Source organism: Neodiprion fabricii, chromosome 7 (assembly GCF_021155785.1).
Source record: "Neodiprion fabricii isolate iyNeoFabr1 chromosome 7, iyNeoFabr1.1, whole genome shotgun sequence".
In the NCBI taxonomy this organism is placed as follows: Eukaryota; Metazoa; Arthropoda; class Insecta; order Hymenoptera; family Diprionidae; genus Neodiprion; species Neodiprion fabricii.
The window spans coordinates 20,866,833-20,888,421 of NC_060245.1; the positions used below are offsets into that span (position 1 = coordinate 20,866,833).

Consider the following 21,589-nt stretch of genomic DNA (forward strand, 5'->3'; position numbering starts at 1 on the left):
AGTCGACTCGGAATTCAACGTTCACCAAGATCTCGTTCCGAATTTCAAGCCCGAAACGAAGATGAAATTCATCCGCACTTTCGTCTTCAGGATCGAATTCAATTTCGTTAGAGGTACAGGTTTCCGGGTTTCGGGACCGGTTGATTGGTGCCCGGCATTTGGCGATGGGAGATTGTCGGCTTGACCTCTGCAAGTCGGCCCGAGAGAGGGGGAGGCTCAAAGAAAGGCTCTCACTGGCAGCGTTCTCCGTTCGTAAGGCTCGGTCATCTCGCTCGCACACCTCAGTCCGGTTTCCGGTCCCCGGCAAGCTACGAGAGATATCTCTCGGATGTGCGATCGTATCCGAGCGTGATGCTGGAGGGGTTGGCTTGCTCTCTTCTCCCGTTTATCCTCTGGTATGGGGATAACTGGAGCTTCGATTAAGTCAAGTGGATCGTAGCAGGGCGTAGCAGTGTGCCGGTTAATCCCGGAGTGCGTAGAACAAGAGATCCTCTGCACGAAGAGAGGCGAGTCCGGTCGAAAGGAACCCGAAAAACTCCGGAAGAAACGGACGCACAAAATAACATATACATATACGTGCAAGCTTAGCTTCGCGGGGATAAGAATTGCGGTGAATAAAAACGGGAAAACAAATTGAAAGGATAATAAAAACGGAACGTAACGCGAACGAACTAGAAGAAAAAACAAACAAACAAACAAACAAACAAACATATAACACAGATAATACGTATACGCTCGTACACGAGGGATTGAAATAAGACAAAAAAAAAAAGGAAAAGGAAAAGAAAAGTGGAACACCAAGTGAAGGAAAATCTCTGGAGGATCAAAGACACGAGCCGGGCGTTATTCTTCGAGGGAAGAAACTCATTCATGTGTTAACGTTACAGCGAGATATGCGGCTGTTTTATTCGGTAAGTAAAATCGTTTAGTTTCATAAGCTGCATATCTATATGCATATATGTGTAGTATAGGATACTCACTGCCCTTTGAGTTTGATACAAACGATTTTTTCCCCATATTTCCGTCGTTCTTGTTTTCTTTTTAACATTTTTTTCTTCTCATTCTTATGTTATATATACCTTAATGCCGCTACCTTTTTCCATAACGCGACGAGATATTTCACGATTCACCTCTTACGTTTCATTCTATCCCCCACGTCTTGGTTTTTTCCAACATTTTTTCGCGGTGACTCTGAACGTGAAGCATCTGTTTTAACAGGGGGAATATATTATCCGGTACCGAGTCCGTTCCCTTTTCGTTTTCAGTTTTACCGCTCTCTTTTCTCTTTTCCATATTTTTATTTTTATATTTTTTTTTTTCGAATTTATTATTACTCTCAAATACACCGCGAGTTTGCCGGTTTTGGCTTCATTTTAACGGTCGTTAAAACGCAAATTTTATAAAATTCTCTTTCGCTTGGGTTAATCGAAGAAGGGAGTAAAAAGAAATTCAGTACAGAGGAAAGGACGGAGGAGTCAAAGACAGAAATATGAATAATCCAGCAAATACATAGAAGTTGATTACACAATCTAGAAAATTTGCCATTAATTCATGTGCTGAAAAAAAAACTGTTCACTATATGTGATGTGGAATTTTTTATCTGCGATTCAAAATTTTTTATCCTCTATCGTCAGTTCACTTTGTAGTTAGCTGTACGGGGAAATTGTTATCCTTACTAATTAGCGTTAAACTGAATTGTTAACTGGAAAATTATTAAAACTTTTTCAATCGTTGAGGCGTTTAGAAATAAGAGGAACGATTTTAATCTTCACTCGGTAAAACTTTGGAAAAAAGATATCGGATTGTACAAATCAACTGACTGAATTGTTGTATAATTTCTCCTCGAGTCCAGCAGGTAAAATAAGAAATGGAATAATTTCTAGCTGTTTGTTTGAATAATTAATTATTTCGATGAGTCATTTGAAATCCCGAGAGTTCAAGAGAGCTATTTTCTTTCTCAGCGGATTCACGATCCCATTAGTGTCAAAAACTGTTGGCATACTTTCGTAGATAAAAAGTGAGGGCCGGTTTTAATGGCATAGGTGACCGTTGAATTTACGGTAATTCAAAACGAGCCAAATTCTGAAAGCGGAAATACGACTCGTTCTGAAAAGAGATATTCAAATGAGCCTATTTTGGTTTTATCGTATAAATATTGAAATTCGATTTCACCTTAGCATCGACATTTTCCCATACCTGGAAAAATCGAAAGTATCAATAATTTTTCTACAAGTTTGTAATTCACGCGGTGCGGAATGATAGAAAAAGGTGTATAACGTCGCTTGTCGAGCGTCGCGTTTCAGCGGCGTCGTTTGTAATAAAAAAAAAGATCGAAACTTACTTATCGCGAAGAATGACTGACGGATCTAGTGGAAGGTATAAATGTAGAGAGTCGGAATCCGCGCTTACTAAAATTCGAGGAAAAGTCGTCCGGCGGTAAACAAATAGATAAGAAGCGTTACGACCCGTTTCCAGTGGAAAAGACGTCGCCTCTTACCGTGCAGAAATTCGAACCCCCGCCGAACGATGGCGGGAAGGAATTTTCTTTAGGTATCGATCGGAGATTGGTAAAAAGAAAACAAACTTCACTCCGATCCCTGAGGGAATTACGGAACAGAGGCTGTGCGTAATAAAGAGATGTGGGGAGGTAAAGTGCCCCGAGAAACGATGCCTACTTCCTTCGACAACAGAGCATATAATGGTTAAACCTGAGTAGGGTTTTAACGCCCGAACTTTATGACAGCATCCAAGAACCGCGTCCGATGAAATTTTCACGAATATACGTCAGCCGCCCGCTCAATTTCGAAAACGATTCAATCCCACGTACGTCACTTTCACGCGAGTAGTCGGCGAATGGGCGAAAATCGATGACCGTAATTTCCGGAAGTTGACCGTCCAAAATTGAATACTTTTTATCAATTTTATTTGTGTATCGTAGAAGCTTAGATTGATGCTTCATTTGAAAATGCTTAAAAACGGTACGAAACACCTTTTCTCGTCGTTTTGGTATTGTTAAATATTCAATTTTACAGCATCGCAGACGTTGACCGCAATTAACAAATCACGATGTTGATTAGACTACTAAAACAAAATAAAATCCAGCGAACGAAGTCGATATTTAACACTTTTTAAATCAAGCGATGATATATAAACTTTTCTTTGCCAATCCCGTGTATTCCTTTTTCTCATTTTCAAAGCGATCTTTTAAGCTTGCGAATACAGTGGTTCGATGAATACTTGACGTGCGACTTTCTCGTGACGAAATTGATGAAAAGTATCGACCTTTGGTCAGCCAAGCTCCTTAATTACTTGGGAACCAAAAGCCTCGACCCACGCCCACGATCAAATCCAATTCCGGACGAGAATCGCGTCGGGTAAATCGGCGTGAAATTTTTGGTGCTAACCTCGGTCGGCCAGATCGTTCGAAGATCGGGGGCGTCAATTGGGGTCAAGTTAAAGGCACGGCTGTTTTGAATTTTTAACAACAAAACGCGAGAAACAGAGAGAAAGAGAGAGTCTCGTTTACTTTCGACGACTCGTTAACTCTCGCATAAATTTCAATATATTTGACAAATTGGCAGAAATTTCCGTCTGACTCATGGGAGGTAAAAAGTGCCGAGACGAAATCGCGAATTTCACCGAAATCGACCGCAGTCTCGTATTCGAGACTCGCAGACTCTGATCAAGGATGAAAAAGAGGGCGGACTTTTCCTCGAACGAGTCTCCGAAACTGTGAATGCGCGTTTAGTCCGAAGTTCTTTTCTGTCGTTAACATCCCTTCTTTCGCGCACCCGAAAATCCTTTTCCCAGACAGAAGTTCGGGTTATTTAATCTCCCGCTAATCCGTCGCCCGTTTCGATTCCATTTCTGTCTGAGCCCCGAGGCGCCGCGATACAATCTCATATCATAATCCCGCAATCGGGTATATTCGAGGATACTTTTTACGAAGTGTGACCTGCCCCACCGTACCTACAAGAAGCTAATAATATATTTTTTTTACGAAACTAGTTCAACCCAGCGTAAAAACATTCGCATTCAAAGCTGCGATGTAATGGAGTGGCTTTTTATCCCTTTTCCAGACGACGTCGGGGGTGGGATAAGAAAAAAAAAAACAAAAAAAAAAAAATTGAAAACAGATCGATGCCCCGAATCGGAGGGGGGCCAATGGAAAACCTCCGACGGAGGGTCTAATAAACACGTAGCGTTGAACAGCGATGATTTCATAGTGATTTGTCATCCTTATATAGAGAATCAAATGTCACCCTCAACGGGACTGCGTTTCTTACGCTGCCTATCGTGTTACGAGATTCGTTATATAGGCATATGGGGTGGTTTTATAGACGCGAATATACCGCGTGAGGTAAAAGCATGGAAAACCTTAGAAATTTCGGGTTCGATGAAAGAAAAATTAAAAAATTACCGAGGTTAACGACTCTTGGGTAATTCTTAACAAGGGATTCAATCACGCAAAAGTTGTCTGATTTGGTTTCGGAATGATTTGATTGAACCTTGACCTCGAGGTCAACTTTCAAAAAATAATCGGATCGTCCTGGCGCCAAAACTGGCAACTTTTGTGCGGAATATCTTCCGTGATATGCGGATCCTCAAAAGTGTCCACGTTATTGTTACCAAGCATATTTTCGACCTTTATTTGAGCCGTAGAGGTCAAGTTGACCCTAAAGTTTATTTCGATTCTGGCACCAAGAATGGACGTTTTCATTTGAAAAATCAAAGTGACCGTAAAGATGAGGTTCAAGGTGAAATCAAAGGTCACCATTTAATCACTCGTTAAAAATGACCCAAGATTTGACCTTGGTAATTTTTTGATTTCTTTTTTCACCGAATCCCGTGAAATTTCTAGGGGTTTCCATACTTTTTCCTCACCCCGTATATTAAGGGAAAAGCGTGCGAGTCCACCGGCAGCGAGGAATATTCAACTTACTTTCTTCGTTTCCTTTGCCCTCCCGCTGCAGACACGCGACTACAGAAAACACAAGGGCATTCCAAAATCGCTGATTCACATTCCAGCTATCAATCCCATCTCCGTCATCATTATTCTTGCGCCTGTTGTCGCCCGCGTTGTTGCCGCCATTATTATTCCATTGTTACAGCAATTTTTGTCCGTTATAGAACCATGGAAATTCTCCACCCCCGCCAACGACGATAGCTATTCATAAAACGAATATGCAAAGTACGCATAAGTGAGTCGAAGTGGCTCTTAGTTTCTTCCACGCTCGTCGTATTTTTGCGACCTTAGCTCTTCGCCGGAATCCTTCGTTCGCCGTGAGCACGAATATTCATTCATTTCATTCCAATTCACTTCGAGCCACTTTGTATGCGGACTGCCCACGGGATTCGAACCAATCCTTTCTTCGGCTTTCAATTTCTCCGTCTCTAATTGCGCTCAGAAATATTTCCTTTCCTTCGTCCAATGGTAACGTCGGTTCATATCGTCGGAATCATTTTCGAGAAGACAAAGGGCTGTTTACACGTACAAGAAAAGACCTGAATGAAGATCTAGGTTCTTAATTCTACAGACGAATTTTCATTCGGAAACAATCCTGGCACACTGTACGTCGACCTTGGTTCTTAATAAAATTGAAACCACATTCTACTAATTAATATTTGTAATTGGCTGATGGTGTACCATTTGTGTTGATGTTTAACGACTAAATTCAATAGGAATTTCACAATGTACAAAGTGTATAATTTGTGATGTCTTTGCTGTGGATGGTTGATTCCAACTGTAAGGAAGTCGATTTCTAACTAACTCCAGGTTTTGTTCAAAAAATGCTATGCAAACTCTGCTTATCCATCTCATCATCGGCGGCAACACCCGTGATTGGCCAAAGATTGGAAAACCAGCTTCTTGCAGAGGGTCTCCTGGAACTCTCGCCTTATGACCATCACGTAGCCTTTATGCTATTCCCACGACATTTACAATTTGCCTGTTTTTCAAGGACTTCGAGAGATAGTGGCCTAAATCTGAGAGCAAAGCTGAGCCAACCACTCATAGTGTGGATTTTCCAGAATTAGACCACAAATCATCGACGATCTTCATTCACAAAATCTGGTACTTATCAGGCTCTATAATGAATTCTGCAATACATGTAATAACAGAGAAATGTGGCTTGGCATGGAACATGCTCCCCCCAGTTGATGATTCTCTGATCCTAGGGGAATGGGTCTGAAGACTGTAAAGGTGAAGCAGGGTGCACTGACCTTTCCTTCGGCTGGGCCACGGAGCTAATATTTGTTTGCTGTCGGTGTTCGAGTAGATCGAGTGCAACCACAATAGGATTATTGCTTCGATGGAGGCGCGGAAAGGAGAGAATAGGCTATGCAAATAGCGGTGAACCGAAAACACCCGGTCGATCCCAATTTCTGTTTCCAAGGTCTCGGAGCTTTCAAGTACAGCGCCGAATTAAGCTGCGAGCAGCAGCGGTCAGAAGCCACCTGGCCACGTGCACAATGAGAAACCCACGAAGAGAATTCCGTGGAGATGATAAGGAGCGCAAAGATCTCAGAACCGCCTCAGATCCCAACGAAACGCCAGAGGCAGCTTTCGAAGTTGGAGGCAGATCCGCGGTCTTGGAACTTCAATCAAACCGCTCCGCAAGCTCAAAGTGCCGCGGAACTGGTTCTGGTCATCCCTAAATCGGCCGTAAGATTCGCGTGGTATTAATTATGTTTCAAAGAGAGGCTCAAAGTCGAGCTACTCCGGATGATATTCCGTGCAGACCGTCGACGTCTTGGTGTTCGAATTAATATCTCTTCAAGGAGGCTCTTGGATCGCGTATAAGCACGAGAGCACTTCAACGAATGAGGAGATGGATTCGAACTGTAAACGGGAAACGTGAACAGGCAGAGATGATAATTGCACTATACGTAATCCAGTCTCTGCAGCTCTGCGGGAGATGAAGACGATACTCATCCATCGAACCATGCGGCAAACTGAACCGCCAAGTGCTTCGGCACCCTTGAACCGATCGCGTTAAGTGCTGTTTGGCAGCTGTGCTGAAAAGAAAATATCGAGAGAAAAAAAAAATGACACACGCTCTTCGCGTCAAGCTCCTCGAGCTTTTTCCCCTCTCCTTTAAATCCTTTATACGATCGTGCTGCACCAGCTCCGCAAAATGTGCATCATCAGATTATTTCACGTTCCCACATAAACGTCCCGTGGTCGTGGCTTATCGCATCTTGGAAAGGGCTTCGCCAGCACATCCTGGCACTTGGAGGGCAGCGGCAAAAGCAGCGGGGGAGAGACGCTAGCTGGCAAAAGTCGTCTGCCTCGCGTTACTGTAACGCGGTAGTTGAACTCGACAGGTGACAGGTATTGCGTGACGCCATTAAACCCGGCGGGCCTCGTCTCCTTGCCGAGTTAGGCTAAGAAAAATAACGCTATCGATCATCCCTCCCTCACTTTTGTTCGCCACGGAGCTCTGTGTGCGGGGCCTCGTTCGACCATACAAAATTCTCAATGCCCGCGACGTCGCTCACTCGCATCCTCGATGCAGACAGGTTGAGTCGAGCCTGGAAATAGTGACATGAAAGGAAGGAGAACGATAAGTAAAAAGGTGCTAATCACCCCTGCATAGGCACTGATGCGATACTTTTCTCAGACTTGACAACTTCGCATAGTATCAAATTTCTGATGAGGACACTATAAAGTGCCTTCTGCCCCTTCGACTCGTCATCCGTTTGTAAAATAGCTTCCTTTTCTACTTCCACTTTTTACAATGGATGGCTGGATGTCTGAAGATCTACTCAAAAACGAAGAACATCCCAGACCGTTATTCGGATGGTGATCGGTGTTCAGCGATGGAGTACTTCTGAAAAACAGAGAACCATTTGTCTTCATTTTTAGAAAAATTCACGTAGGTATTACGGAGACCTTTTGGGCATAAAGCTATCCTTTTGAGGTCAAGAAACGGGTCATAAGACATCGTGTGAACGCCTTTACGACGAATTTTAGTTTCGTGATGTCGGGTTCATTCCGTTGAAACTGCCAATTTGCGAACTGAGACTGCAGTCTTTGGGGTTGGTGAAACTACGATGATTAAAAAATATGAAGATTCGTTGGACCGGAGGTTGGGTAAACGTACCTTCAGTTTCGTTCCTTTCCGTTCCACGTGCGGTGAAATAAGTTTGAGTTAGGAAGGCAGGCTTAGCGGTGGGTAATGGTCGGATGAAGATACAAGTTGTTTATCCACCGGAGGGCTGCAGCACGGCGCTACTCACTCATCGTAAAGCCGGATTAAAATTTATAAAGCGTTGCGATGGGCGGTTAAGTTCCCACCGTATCTGCACAGGAGGCTGGAGCTTAATGAATTACGAAACTTTGTCCATGGATAAACTGCCAGTTTTCTGGTCGCTTATTCCCGCCTCGAAAACGCATCGAAACATCCTCTAATCAGAACCTTTTGATCCCACAGGTTGCCGTCGTCGCCTGGGCCACCAGCTGCCTGGGCACACCGCCACCAGGATACGTCAAAAAGCCGGATAACGACAAGGTGAGAATGAGTTTATTATTGCCCGGGCTTATTAACAGTCAGTCTGAAGTCACGAGGAAGGGAAACGATTTTGGAGATTTCATCATCTTAGACGTTCAAAGTGAATGAACTTTGGTGCTTTTCATTCCATTCCAATGTTCTTGGACTCATTTTGCTCACTGACCAAACACCCACAAATTATATGAAGAACATTCGAGATACCTAACATCACAATATAGCATTGTTTTTCATCAATTCTCAAAATAACTACTTGCATAAATTTTCTTGGGCGATTTCTGAAGAACTTTATGGCGAACAAGAAAAACGTTAAAAGTTCTAATCAAAAAACCATTTATCAGATGATTGAGTGTAATTGCTATCTTGCGTAATTCGAAATTTCTGAAATCCATTCGTATCATATAGTGCAGGAATGTTGTTTCATTCGGTTACTAATTTCTCAAACCATTTCAAACCTCTGCTCCGAACTTTTGATTCGGACGGTCCGGCCTATCCATCCTCAACCCGTTTTGAAACCCGTTTCGGCGCTGAGCACTTTCCTCATTTCGTCACTTGACGCGGGTCCATTTGTCAGACGCTTCGTGTGGTCACATCGGGTTTCGAAACCCGACGCATTGTGAAACCGTTTCCGATGGACGCTGAAAAGCGTGTGGCCCAGACCTTGGGACCTTTAACGCTTTGCGACACAGCGTCTCAGATATGAGACACCTTTTTTGAATCGGTTATTCAAGATTCATGTACAGTTTTTGAGATATCGCTGTTATTTATTTTTTTTTTTTTTTCGCACAATTGAACTTCAAAGGTGTCAGCGTTGATGTTTTAGGAGGGATTATGACGATTCCGCGAATATGTTGAGCGCTATAAATAAACAAAGTGTTGAAAATGTCTGGTTTGTATGAAATAAATGTAATCGTGGGAAGGTTATGGGGACTAGAAAAATGGAACTCTGTAATCTTGGGTTTTTGAGGTCGCTAAAAACGAATCCAACGTCAAAATGTCAGAATTCAATATATCGGATTCAATATGGTGAATGGTATTTTAAAAATTGATCCGATTCGCTTGAAATTTGTTACTCGGGGGTTTTTGGGGTCGCTGAAAACGAATCTGACGTCAGAGTTTCAAAATTCAAGATGGCTAATCCTATATGGCGGGTTGAAAATTTAACCATTGATCTTATTCGCTCATATTAGATCTGCTATTTTGAATTTCGAAATCAGTAACCTCGAGAACAGCAGCATACCCAGTTTCAAGGAATTCAACTGCAAGGAAAAATGTGTGCTCCAACCGGTTAAAAACAAAAAGGTACTTCGGAACGTCAACTCTTTCACAATTATGTCACGTCAGTGTACTTTTAAATCACCACGCTTCGATCATGTGTAGCCTGCCCGGCAATCACTGACCCGGCGATTATCGAGTGCTTTATTGAGTCGCCGACCATCCTTTCGGCTCGCTACTCGAAAGCCCGAGGGATCCGGAAATTGATACGATATTGCCCGCTTCAAGATCCACGGAAAATACTGAACCCGCACTGGGCACCGGACGCCCCGGCACTCGACCATATCTTTTCTACTACGATATGTGTATATATTCGATGCTCAAGTAGGCATCGTCTGCCTTATTGTCACTCGGGTCAGCGATTGCAAAGAAATATTTCGAACGCTTCGAAAATCGTCTGATATTCAACTGCGATCTAAATTACAAAGAATACGAATGTTTTGTAAGAGGTTCGATTTCTCTGGAAGGATATAATTTAATGTTACGGTTACACGTGCTTCGAATGAAACATTCTTTCTTGTTGCGTATTATACTGTTAAGTGGGAATTGATCAAATTCGCGTTGTGATCACGAACAACAAATTTTAACATCATCAAATACGCACCATTCACTCAATTATTCGTCAATAAATTTGAAATAGATATCCGAGGTTTCAACATTATTTTATATCTACTTAAAATGGAATTAGGCATTGATTGACTTCGATAAAAAATATCGTAACGATAATTTATTACTACTATCAAATTATTGACGCTCGGTTCAATGATCAAAGCTTTAAAGTAATAGGTACTGGATAAAATTACGTACACCGAATTTCACGTTATGTATTATTCATCGATCCATTAGCAATCAATGGCCGATTTACTGCCATAATTGTGACGTACTGTTTTGTAAAAATTTCTTTAGAGATTTGAAATCCTTCTATAGTTTCAGGATTTTCAGAGTTCCAAACATCATGGCCGGCTTTCGAACCACAGCAGAAATTGAAGTCGAGAATTAAAGGTGGTGTCAAGTAACATTTGCGAAAGAAAAAAAAAAAAAAAACATCACACTTACAACCTTTTTTTCAGTTCTCCTCTTCAATTATCCGCGAGTAGAATAATTATCGTTTCACACGAGACTAAAAATAAAACTCATTGCTGGCCTTGACATTCGTTCGATTCAACCTCGTGGACTGCAGCCGCTACCGTGTTACTGACAACCGGAAACTTTCCCTTGGCGGGAAACGACGGGACGCATCGAAACAGGTTATTCTTGCCCGAAGCGTTCGGCGATCAGATCCAAGCCGCGCCCTCGGCTTGATCGAGTGAAATTTCGTTCCGGGTGTGGCTCAAGTCAAATCGAGGCTTTTGCGCTCGCGAGGAAGATTCCTCTCGAGCGGAGCCAGCTTCCGGTTTCCGCTAATTCCGTCCGATTCGCCCTCAGAACTTTGCTCATCTCGGGCAGCTTCCGTTCTCCATAAAACCCGCAGCGTTTAATATCGAATCGCCCGCGAAACGCTGAGTGAACCGCCGGACCTCGAGCCACTCGCAAGTAGATCTGGGTTACAGATTTCTAAGCCTGAAGCTGTGAGGCTGAGACTCGGACTCACGGACGCTGGCTCTGTTCTGCAGGTGTGCAAAACCGGAGTGCAATTAACGCCAAATTCGACCTTTGACCCTGCGGCCTTACCGCGCAGTCAGACCGCGGCCTTTCAGGTTCTATTCGAAAAGGATTCGCCGAGATTTCTACAGAGAATGCGCAGCTCTATCTTTATTCTCATCTACACTCGACAAAATTTCTCCTCTGCGCGAGATGTTATTATCAAGTTCGTGCGAAAGATTAGAAAGAGAAAAATAATATCTACCAATACACGAGAGAGAGAGAGAGAGAGAGAGAGAGAGAGAGAGAGAGTGCCATCAATAATAGTCTCGAACTCAATCGGAGAATGAAGTTTTCGTCACACGTGCATGAAAAGTGGGTCTTTGCGTGGCAGTTTAGCGGGTCGAAAGAAGCTAATTTCATCACAGTCTTGTTAAAATACGTTCGTTTTTGTCCCTTGGGACTTGGAAGATCACTTTCGTCCCTAGGGAGAAAAAATTGACCGCTCGCGTCACGCAAAACTATCGCGTAAAGGCCCGCCACTTTTCAGTCGGTTGTTACAAGAAATATCGTTTGCGATTCGGACCAAAACTTTCGTCCCTTGTCACACAAATACTTAATTCGTTGAGGTGAGAGATGGACGAGCGGTCATATCGGAGAAAGGTTTCGTCGTCCTGTAACAACACAGTTCGGAAAAACCGACCGCGATCTCTCACGACTTCAAGGTATTTGCCTGTGGAAGCTCAAAAAATGAAAGTCGGATAGAGGAATAGAAGAAGAAACTCGAAAGTATCCTGGTACAAAACGATTATACGAATAATTATTAAAAACAGAATTCATAGCGATGAGCTGTTTCAGCGCGAAATAGGTTATATAACACCGGCCTGCGAAACATACCTTTTAATTTTTCCCTTAACTAATAGTGCTTTTTTTAGGTATTTAGGGATATTGAATTGAAATACAGCGCTAAGTTTTTTACAGTACTTCGAGATATATTTTTATGCAAACAATCTTCATGAAAAATAAATATAACAGATATAAAATTGAATGTTTAGGTATACAATGAACAGTATTAGTTTTAAACAAGACTTGAGAGACTAGATAAATCGAAAGGACTTTGGATTTCTTTTTCTACGTTTTACAAAACTTCTGTTTAAGTTTTTATCTTTTGTATTGACGTAGCTTTAAATATGCTTGAAATCACCATAAACAATAACTAGTGAGGGTGGATGAATATTTAAATATCAATGCTGTAATTAATATATATATATATATACATGTATTTAACACAGAAATTTAAAGTTAACTCTAGTAGTACCAGGAAAACAGAAGAAAAAATTTCTCACAAAATTTAAGTCATAGAATTTGATTGAAATATGTTTTTCATAGATTCGTGCCTAATACCTACCAAAATTACTACTCAGTATTGTAGGGGGAAAACCATCGCATGTAATTAATTTCTCTGAAGCTCTACATCGTGAGGCTGAATTTAAATAAAAATGCAGTCACATTTGCACGTATTTAGTCAATGACAAATTGATAATATTCTCATTACGGCATTTCGAGGTACAATAATTAACGAGCGAATCTCGCAGAGTGAAAAACTCGATGCACATACGTGTAGCAATCTCTAAAGCGAGCATCGAACGTCATTTTGTAAGAGTCGAGAGCAGATCGTCCTGGCGAATTTTATTTACCGAAAAAAGGCGAATGTCTTTTGCTAGATCACGATCGTAAAGCGCGATTCGTTTCGCTGGCTGCTCTCGCGAGTCCAGAGGCAGCTGGTCTATTTTCATTTCTCTCTGGATCGTTCATTCCGATGTGAACCTTTCACCCGGGCTGGCGATCGGCTTACGCGCATATAACATACCTATATGTATATGTTTACACATAACGCGAATGCGCGTACGTATGTGCGATTTGAAACTGCAACGAGTCGAACTAGATACTCGATTCATCGCCGGTTGGCTATCTTTCTTTTATAGAATAGTGCGTGCTTATGTCCGTCGGTGCCAAAGTAGTCCACTCAGCTAAATCCGAGGAGATATATCATCGGACGTTTTTCGAGGGACAGGTAACAGACACTTTGCAGGATTTCGCACTCGATAAAAAAAAAAGCGGAAAATATGTAATACCTGTATCGAATGCAAACATTGTTGAGATAAACTGAGCTGAGGGAAGTACGAGGAGGTTTTTCCATGCTTGCAAGATCAATTCATGATTCAGACTCTCATCCGCTTACAATGGGAATCTAAAGAGACGCGATATTCTTGCCCCGGGCTGCAGAGATTAGGAAAGCACGATTATTCCAGGATTATAATACTCCGAGAAGTTCAATGCGAGTTATATCCGCCCTGTGCAGACGAATGACAAGGAAACTCTTTCTCTCTGGAAAAAAGAGGCAGAGAGAAATGAACGGGATCTTGTTTTCAATCACAAGCTCAACGAGCCAAACAAAGCTATCCGCAGTCGGAAATTTTTCCCTGAAAAGCGGAACGTTTTTCTACTTACTTTGCGATTACACAGTTTTTTTTCCACCTTCATTTCTCAGGTTGCAGAGTTTAATCAATCGTTTTCAGATACGGTCGAATCGAATCAAGCTCATTTAATAATGAAATTGCGATTCCATTGTTGGCGTGAAGGGTAAATCGTTCCTAATTAGAAGATAAATGAATCTAATCATGGATGAAAAAATATGTACGCCTCAGAGACGGGAACCGTCAAGAATTCATCGAGAAAAAAATTTCGTAATCGAATGAATCTTGTCCGAAATATGAGGGTGATAACCGTTGGTAATTGATTCGAAATGGGTCGTCGTTTCGCTGGTGAAATATAACGAGTCGTGGATATTAGGGATCAGAACGACTGAGTGAATTTGAAAAGGCTTATTTACGCATTTACATGTCCGGCACGACGTCAAAACGTGACTTGGCACTGTCCCTCCGGACGTGTGGAGCGGATCGATGAGCGAGCCATAGGGCGAAAATCTGATCACGAACAATTCGTGTGCCGCACACGGTCCTGCTCAAGCCCTTGGGGGACATAGTCAGGCGTTTTTCAAAGGCATCAAAAATCCATTTTTATATCGTGTGAAGAGCGAGGTGAAAAGGAAATTAGGAAGAGAAACAAGGTGTAACCGGAGTCGAAACTTTGCCTTGGCTTTTGTCACCAGCAGCAGACAGCGGCGCTCGATTATCAAAGTCACGTAGTTAGCCAGAGTTTCTAATTATCTCCGGTATGATGGTGAACTTAAACTTGTTACAGGATCCCCCGGCCTACGAGTACAGGTACGAAATCGGAGACGTCGACGGCAAGGGACACGGTAAGTCGGAAACCAGAGGCGGGGAATTCGCGAGCGGAAGCTACTTCGTTAACACCGACCAGGCTAGCACCGACGTCAAATACTTCGTTGACGACTGGGGATACCATCCAGTGGTCAAGTACGGATCAGCCGACAATCACAGCTCGACCACCGCCAGCCTAGCGCTTGGCGAACATGCGGTCAAGGCGCTCAGGGACGGTGGCGAAATCGTTAGTATAACAACATAATCAACCAGGGTATCACACTCGTCGATGTACCGACTATCGTTTGATCAATTGCACCCAGCATCGTGTCAACAAATTACTAATCTTACTCAGAGTTGACAAAACTTGTCGGCAAGTTGGTGACCATAATGAAGTCGAAGCTGTGTCGACCCTTCATCCTGAAATATGTATATTGAGATCAAGACTAGGTATCATTTATAGACTTCAGTATAGATAGTGTTACAGGATCAACAGAATCTGGTTCCAATTGAAACTTACAGTCACTTTTGATGCTTTGACTATGAATTAAAAAACTATTAGACATTCGTGAATCTATGTTTAACATGGAGTCGATTATTGACTTGAAATACCTAAACCTTTTTCATCGACAAGTCAAACAGTATGAGCTGACTGCAGTGTGATACTAATGCCGAGAATCTGTTTACTTTTCTTTTTTTCCAGGGACGAAAGGTCGAGCTTACAAGTGAGAAGCCGGAGCGAAAGAAGGTGCAGATCATCCAGCCGTACTCGATCGAGGTTGGCGATCCATCGGGCGTGAATCCCGGTGATGAGAATCTCCCCCAGGACCCGGGGGAAGAATCGAGGGTGTCCTCGACGGCTTCGATCGGCTCTTTAGGACACTCGACACCGCCGGATGAAACTGCTTATGCGGCGTCGAGCACACCGGCGTCCTTGACGCCGAGGCCGCTGCCGTACGCACCGCTTCAGGAGGTCAGAGACATCTACGCTAACAACGACTACCAGAACGCGGCGCTGATTGACGAGCAATTGTTTCTCCAAAGCGCGGCCGGAAACTTTGGACAAAAGGTACACGCCTCCTCCTCTTCTTCGGGTGGATCCGGTGTGATGATTGAATCGCGCTCGACGACCTCACGACCAGCGTCCGCGTCGCCAGCTTACTCTCTGACGAAACAAAACGGCGACGTGACCTACACCGTTCACGCCGGGTCAGACGCGAACACGGCGTTCCTCTCGGCGGCGGGAAAACCGAACAAGAAGAGCCAGAGGTTCAGAAACCGATACCAAAACCGGCAGAAGATTGCCACCTCCTCGACCACCGAAGTCCCCAGTTACTCCAGAGGCGATCAGAGCCTAGTTTTTATCTCGTCAACACCCACCGCTCCCCTCGCTGTCACCCCGGAATTCACCAGCAATGACCTGAACCTCGAGACCAGGGTGAAGTACGACTATCCTCGGCCGGAGCAGACGTTCACTGAATTTGGACCCGCCGATCCTGGTCTCGTAAACTTCGCCGTGGCCACAAACAGTAACGGGGTACTTGGACACGAGGAGAATCATGAAACTGTTGAATTTGTGCAGGAGAAGATTGAGAACGAAGTGCAGAGGGGTGATCAACCACCTCCACTCGACGATGCGACCAGCTTTGTGTCAGCTGTGTTCTTCAGGAAGCCGATTATCGTTGCCGAGGTTACGCCGGGGTATGATCTTAGCTATACCACACCCTGCAAGTGCAATGATCATCCCGTCCTTCAGACGACGCCAACTCCTACGTTGTCCACCACGATTCAGCCGGTAATATCGACGACTGCGATACCGGTCACGCCAAAATACTCGACTCAGAGCCACATAACGACCTCGGCCGCCATCCTGAATCCCATACAGGCTGGCGTGACTCTGGTTCATGCAGGGGAGACGCATCTTATAACGGACCAAGTGTCACAGACGTCACAAAATGCTGTCAAGATATCTGAATCGACGCAGGTCAACACGGAGAGTACTTACAAGCAGGCTACTTTTGGCTCGGAGAAGTCACAAGATCGAATTAAGCTGAACCTGGAAGAGAGGATCCAGCAGTTGCAAAAGGAGCACCAGGAACACCAACTGCGCGAAGAAAATAGGATACACCAGGAACGGCAGAGTCAGGTGCAGCAGCTTCAGGAGAAAATACGGCTTCAACAAATTCAACAAATCCAGCAGGAACTGCAGCTGGAACAAAATCACCTACAGATTCAACAGGTTGAACTGGAACAGCAGCAACAGCTTGACGATTTGCATAAACATGAATTGGAACAGGAGGCACAAAGGGCGTTAGAAAATCAGCAGCAGCAGATTCAATATGAGATTCAGCAGGTTCAACTGGAACAGCAGCAGCAGCTTGAGGATTTGCAGAAACTTGAATTGCAGCAAGAGGCGCAAAAGGCTTTAGAAAATCAGCAGCAACAGAGTCAGTATGAGATCCAACAGATCCAGCTGGGTGACCAGGTGCAGATAGAGAGCGGACAGAATCATGAATCGCAACTGGAGGTGCAACGTGAACTTCACAAAGAACAGCAACAAACTCAGTATCACACTCAACAAGAACAGTTGGGGCTAAATTTCCAGAATGAACAAACAAGGCAGCACAATTTAGAACAGGTTCAGCAACAAATTCACCAGTTCCAGTTAGACCAACAACGACAATTCGAAGAAGCGCAGAATAATCAGTTGCAACAAAATCAGTTCGAGATTCAAAAGATTCAGCTAGATGAGCAGGTACGGATGGAAGGCGGTCAGAATCATGAATCGCAACTGGAGGTGCAACGTGAACTTCACAAAGAACAGCAAAAGACTCAGTATCACACTCAACAAGAACAGTTGGGGCTAAATTTCCAGAATGAACAAACAAGGCAGCACAATTTAGAACAGGTTCAGCACCAGGTTCAGCAATTTCAGTTAGATCAACAACGACAATTCGAAGAAGCGCAGAAGAATCAGTTGCAGCAAAATCAGTACGAGATTCAGAAGATTCAGCTGGATGAGCAGGTGCAGATAGAGAGCGGTCAGAATCATGCATCACAACTAGAGTCGGAACGTGAACTTCACAAAAAAGAGCATCAGACTCAGTACCATACTCAACAAGTACAGGTGGAACAAAACTTCCAAAATGAAGAACCACAGAAGCACAATTTGCAGCAGTTTCAGTACCATGGTCAGCAGCTTCAAGTGGATCAACAACGCCAATTCGAGGATGCGCGGAAATATCAGTTGCAGTCGGAAGCAGAACGAAAGTTGAAGACCCATCAGTCAGAAAGCAGTTATATTTATCAACATCTCGAAGGGGGTGTACGTCAGCAACAGGAAGTAGAACTGCAACAAGTTGAGGCATCGCAGCAGGGTGAACAGCTTCCGGGCCAACAGCTTATCACAGATATTCTGCAGATACAGGAGCCGGTGATTGAGAAGCAGTTACATCAAGTGCACCAGCAGCAGGGTAAAGTGAACGTTCAACAAGTTCAGCAATCGCAGCAATTCGAGGCCCAGAAGCAGAGCCGGGTAATAGAAAATCAACAAGTGCACCAACTTCAGCAATTACACCAGCAGCAGGAGCTGCAACAACAGCTGGAAGCGTATCAGCAGCCATTAAATAGTTTCGTAGCCACCCAAGAACCGGGCCAGGATCCAGAAATTGAGATTCAGAAGTCGATCGAGATATATCACAACGAACCCGTGCAAGAAATACATTATCCAACCCAAGTACCTCATCAAGTAGAATCTTCCTCGATCGATCAGCAGCCACGGGTACAGCAGCAATACATCGAGCTCCAGAGTATCAAGAATACTCAACAAGCTTATCGAGGCCAGAGCCAACCCGAAGATCAGGTTTCCTTCGAAAATAATCACGCATCTGAACAAGGCTACCAGATCGGACCCAAAGATCATTTCCCAGTGGGGATTGACAACCAGGCGCAACAGCTTCTGATAGCCGAGAACCAGGCCAAACTGAATCAAGCCTTCGAATTGACTTCGAATACTCTGTCCCAACAAACTGCGACCAACCACGGTGCTCTTCTACACGGTTTCACAACTCACCACGAATCCGGAAGTCAACAGGGTTACCTCCTTCCAGAAGACGCTGTTCGGACTCAAGAACTCGATCAGTCGGTGACGACGTTTGGAAAAGTGGGCAGCGCAGCCTATCAACAGGACCAGTCCAACTCCCACGGTCATTCTCACTTGTACCAGAGTAATCGCGAACAGCAACAAGTGGCCAGTGTCATTCCGTACACTCTTGAGCCGTCCAGAGAGTTGATCATTCCTGGACTTCGGACAACTACGACCGAGGTGGTGGAGAATCCGGCGTTTGAAAAGCACGCTTTGTTGTCTGCTCAGGGGTCGGTGCAGAGTTCGGACAACTACGCGGCTCATTCGTACGCCGTGAACTCCGCGGAACGGATAGTCGAGAAGCATATTCCGGTGCCACAACCTTACCCAGTGGAGACGATAGTCGAAAAGAAGGTTCTGTTCCCGGTCGAGGTGGAAAAGGTTGTCGAGAAGACGGTCCCCTACCCTGTTGATAGAGTTGTGGAAAAGCATATACCAATCCTGCATCCGTACCCGGTTCACATCAAGGTACCGCAACCGTACCCCGTAGAGAAGATAATCCCAAAGCCTTATCCGGTAGAAACGATCGTCGAAAAACCGATCCGAGTTCACGTCCCGGTGACAACGATAATCGAGAAGAAGGTCCCGGTGCCACAGCCGTACCCTGTTGAGGTCGAGAAGGTGGTCGAGAAGAAGGTGCCCTACCCAGTAGAGAAGGTCGTCGAAAGGATAGTCGAGAAGCCGGTCCATATCCGGGTTCCCTACGCAGTCGAGGTGCCGAGGAATGTGCCATACGGCGTTCGGTACGGAGTAAGCTACCAGCAGATCATGACGCCGCATTCGCACAGCCTCTACGTCAGCCACGGAAAGCCGCGCACACCGTTCTACGGACTTCCGGCATTAACTCGTCAGCACGAATTTCGCCATAAGGAGAACGTACTGCACGCTGATTACGGTCAGCAGCTGGTCCAGGGATACAGTTACACGAAACCGGGCGTCAGTTTTGTGGAGGGTGGAAACGGGCAGGACATGCTGGCCTCCGGAAGTCAGCAGCAGACCCATCAGTACAAGCACTCACAGCTTTCACACAGCTTCAGCAGAAAGCATAACTCCAAGGGAATCCCGACTCATTATTCTTCGAGGAGACATGCCGTCAGGCCAGGTTCGAAGGATAAATCGAGAGCGGAGAAGTACATTGGCCCGGTGCCGCCTCAGAGGCCCCAAATTCTCACCAGGCATCATCAGCATTCACTTCAAGGCCAGCATCCCGCCCAGCCAAGATCACCACAGGCATCGACCGCCGCGACTAGATCACCGACCTCAACTACGACCTTGAGAAGGTCACGGGAGCAAGAAAATAAACGTAACGAAAACACTGGAAACTTCAGACAGTCCAGGGTGGAGTATGGCTTCAAACCGCCAATGATACCCTCGGTTCAGTACGACGAGAAGACTGCATCCAAGGTCGAGAGTTGATTCGGTATACCTTGAGACGGGAGGAAAACGCAAAAACATACATTATGAAGATAAAGCCATTAACTTATTGTCCCACATTCACACTAGATCTTAAATTATCGTTAGTATCACTGTATGTCATAGGTCGTTCACCAGACGTAAGATAATTAATATTTAAACGGAGTTATGCTCTGCTCACCGAACGATTGTAATATGTAACATTATTTTATACTGTTTCTACGTATCTTAATTTTTGTACGATATTTATACACGTTATAACTGTGTGTAAGAAGAGAAACGAAAAAAAGAAAGTGTGACTAAAAAGATGAGGAAAAATATTTTCAGCAACACCCCACAGGCTGGTATCGACTATCACATGTTGCCTTCTATATTGGAGCTAACTGAAATACCCGGCATATTTGTAGCGTCAATTTTTTCCTCTAAAATTCGAACAAGGTAAAACAGAGGAAAAGGAAAAATTGGAGCCACGGACGCTGATCGATCTCGACGTACTCGTGCGGCTTCGATACATCGGAAAAGAGCGTTAAGGGGAGCGGCGAGCATAGAGAGAATGTCACGAACGACTTCGATCCGTAGACAGGAGGTCGAAGGATAGCTAACAAAACGAATGGTCTATAAAAGAAGAGAGAAGACAGGTACAAGGTAGAGGTAGCAATATATCTCCGAGCTTATAGGAAGTTTGCTCGCATGCCGTATATCCTCGCTCTTATTTTTTCCCTCCTCACTTCCCGTCCTCCGCGTTTCTTCCTTCTCCCATTTCATTCCATTTCATTCCATCTTTTACGACGACGTATCCCGCCGGCACACCGTACGCATGGACCAGGACACCCTGCACGTCGATGCCACAGCCGCAGCCACTCCGAACGGACACTATCCCACTGCTCCATCCATAAAGTTTATGCGTTCGGCACACGGAACGGCGAGTTATCGATTCGAGCGTAGAGTTTTCCACCTCGATGTACACGGTGAAGCTGTTCGCACTGGGGTGGTGGGGGGTGGTGGAGGGAGGGGGGGGGGGGGGGGGTGTCAGTTCGGAGTAAATTGAACGGCATTAGGAGTCCCGGGCAGTTTGTCCCGGGGAGCAAACGACGCGTCATACTTGGATACACACCAGCAGACGGAGCCGAGAATCGGTGGAAACTAGCCGAGGCTTCGGAGGCCTTTGTATCATCCGCAAAGCTCTCAATCCTCGCGGAGTGACGTCCGCGCTGCCCTACCGGCGACCCATATTTCCATCTTACAAAGTTAAGCTCCGTGTAAACAGAACCCAACGCCCCTAGATCCAGCCTCCTTTCTTGATGGATGCCCGACTTCTCCCTCGGCTGTTTATTACCCGCCTTCTCAGCCCGGACCAACGCACCCCTTTTCTACTCCTCGAC

At 44.7% G+C, this 21,589-nt stretch overlaps 1 protein-coding gene across 1 annotated transcript; it reads left to right on the forward strand.

Moving 5' to 3' along the window:
* Positions 1-284: 284 nt before the first annotated feature.
* LOC124186407 lies at positions 285-20,509 on the forward strand. The gene is made up of 4 exons (XM_046578111.1): positions 285-911; positions 8,436-8,513; positions 14,631-14,897; positions 15,354-20,509. Exons 1-4 carry the CDS (start codon positions 894-896, stop codon positions 20,208-20,210), a joined length of 5,220 nt encoding a protein of 1,739 aa, XP_046434067.1. The 5' UTR covers positions 285-893; the 3' UTR covers positions 20,211-20,509.
* The last annotated feature ends 1,080 nt before the right edge of the window (positions 20,510-21,589 follow it).

Bases quoted from the DNA above. Each gene is read 5' to 3' on its own strand.
- LOC124186407 (XM_046578111.1), top strand. The intron at 8,514-14,630 runs GTGAGAATGAGT...AACTTGTTACAG, and splicing joins AAAAGCCGGATAACGACAAG to GATCCCCCGGCCTACGAGTA. The intron at 14,898-15,353 runs GTTAGTATAACA...CTTTTTTTCCAG, and splicing joins TCAGGGACGGTGGCGAAATC to GGACGAAAGGTCGAGCTTAC.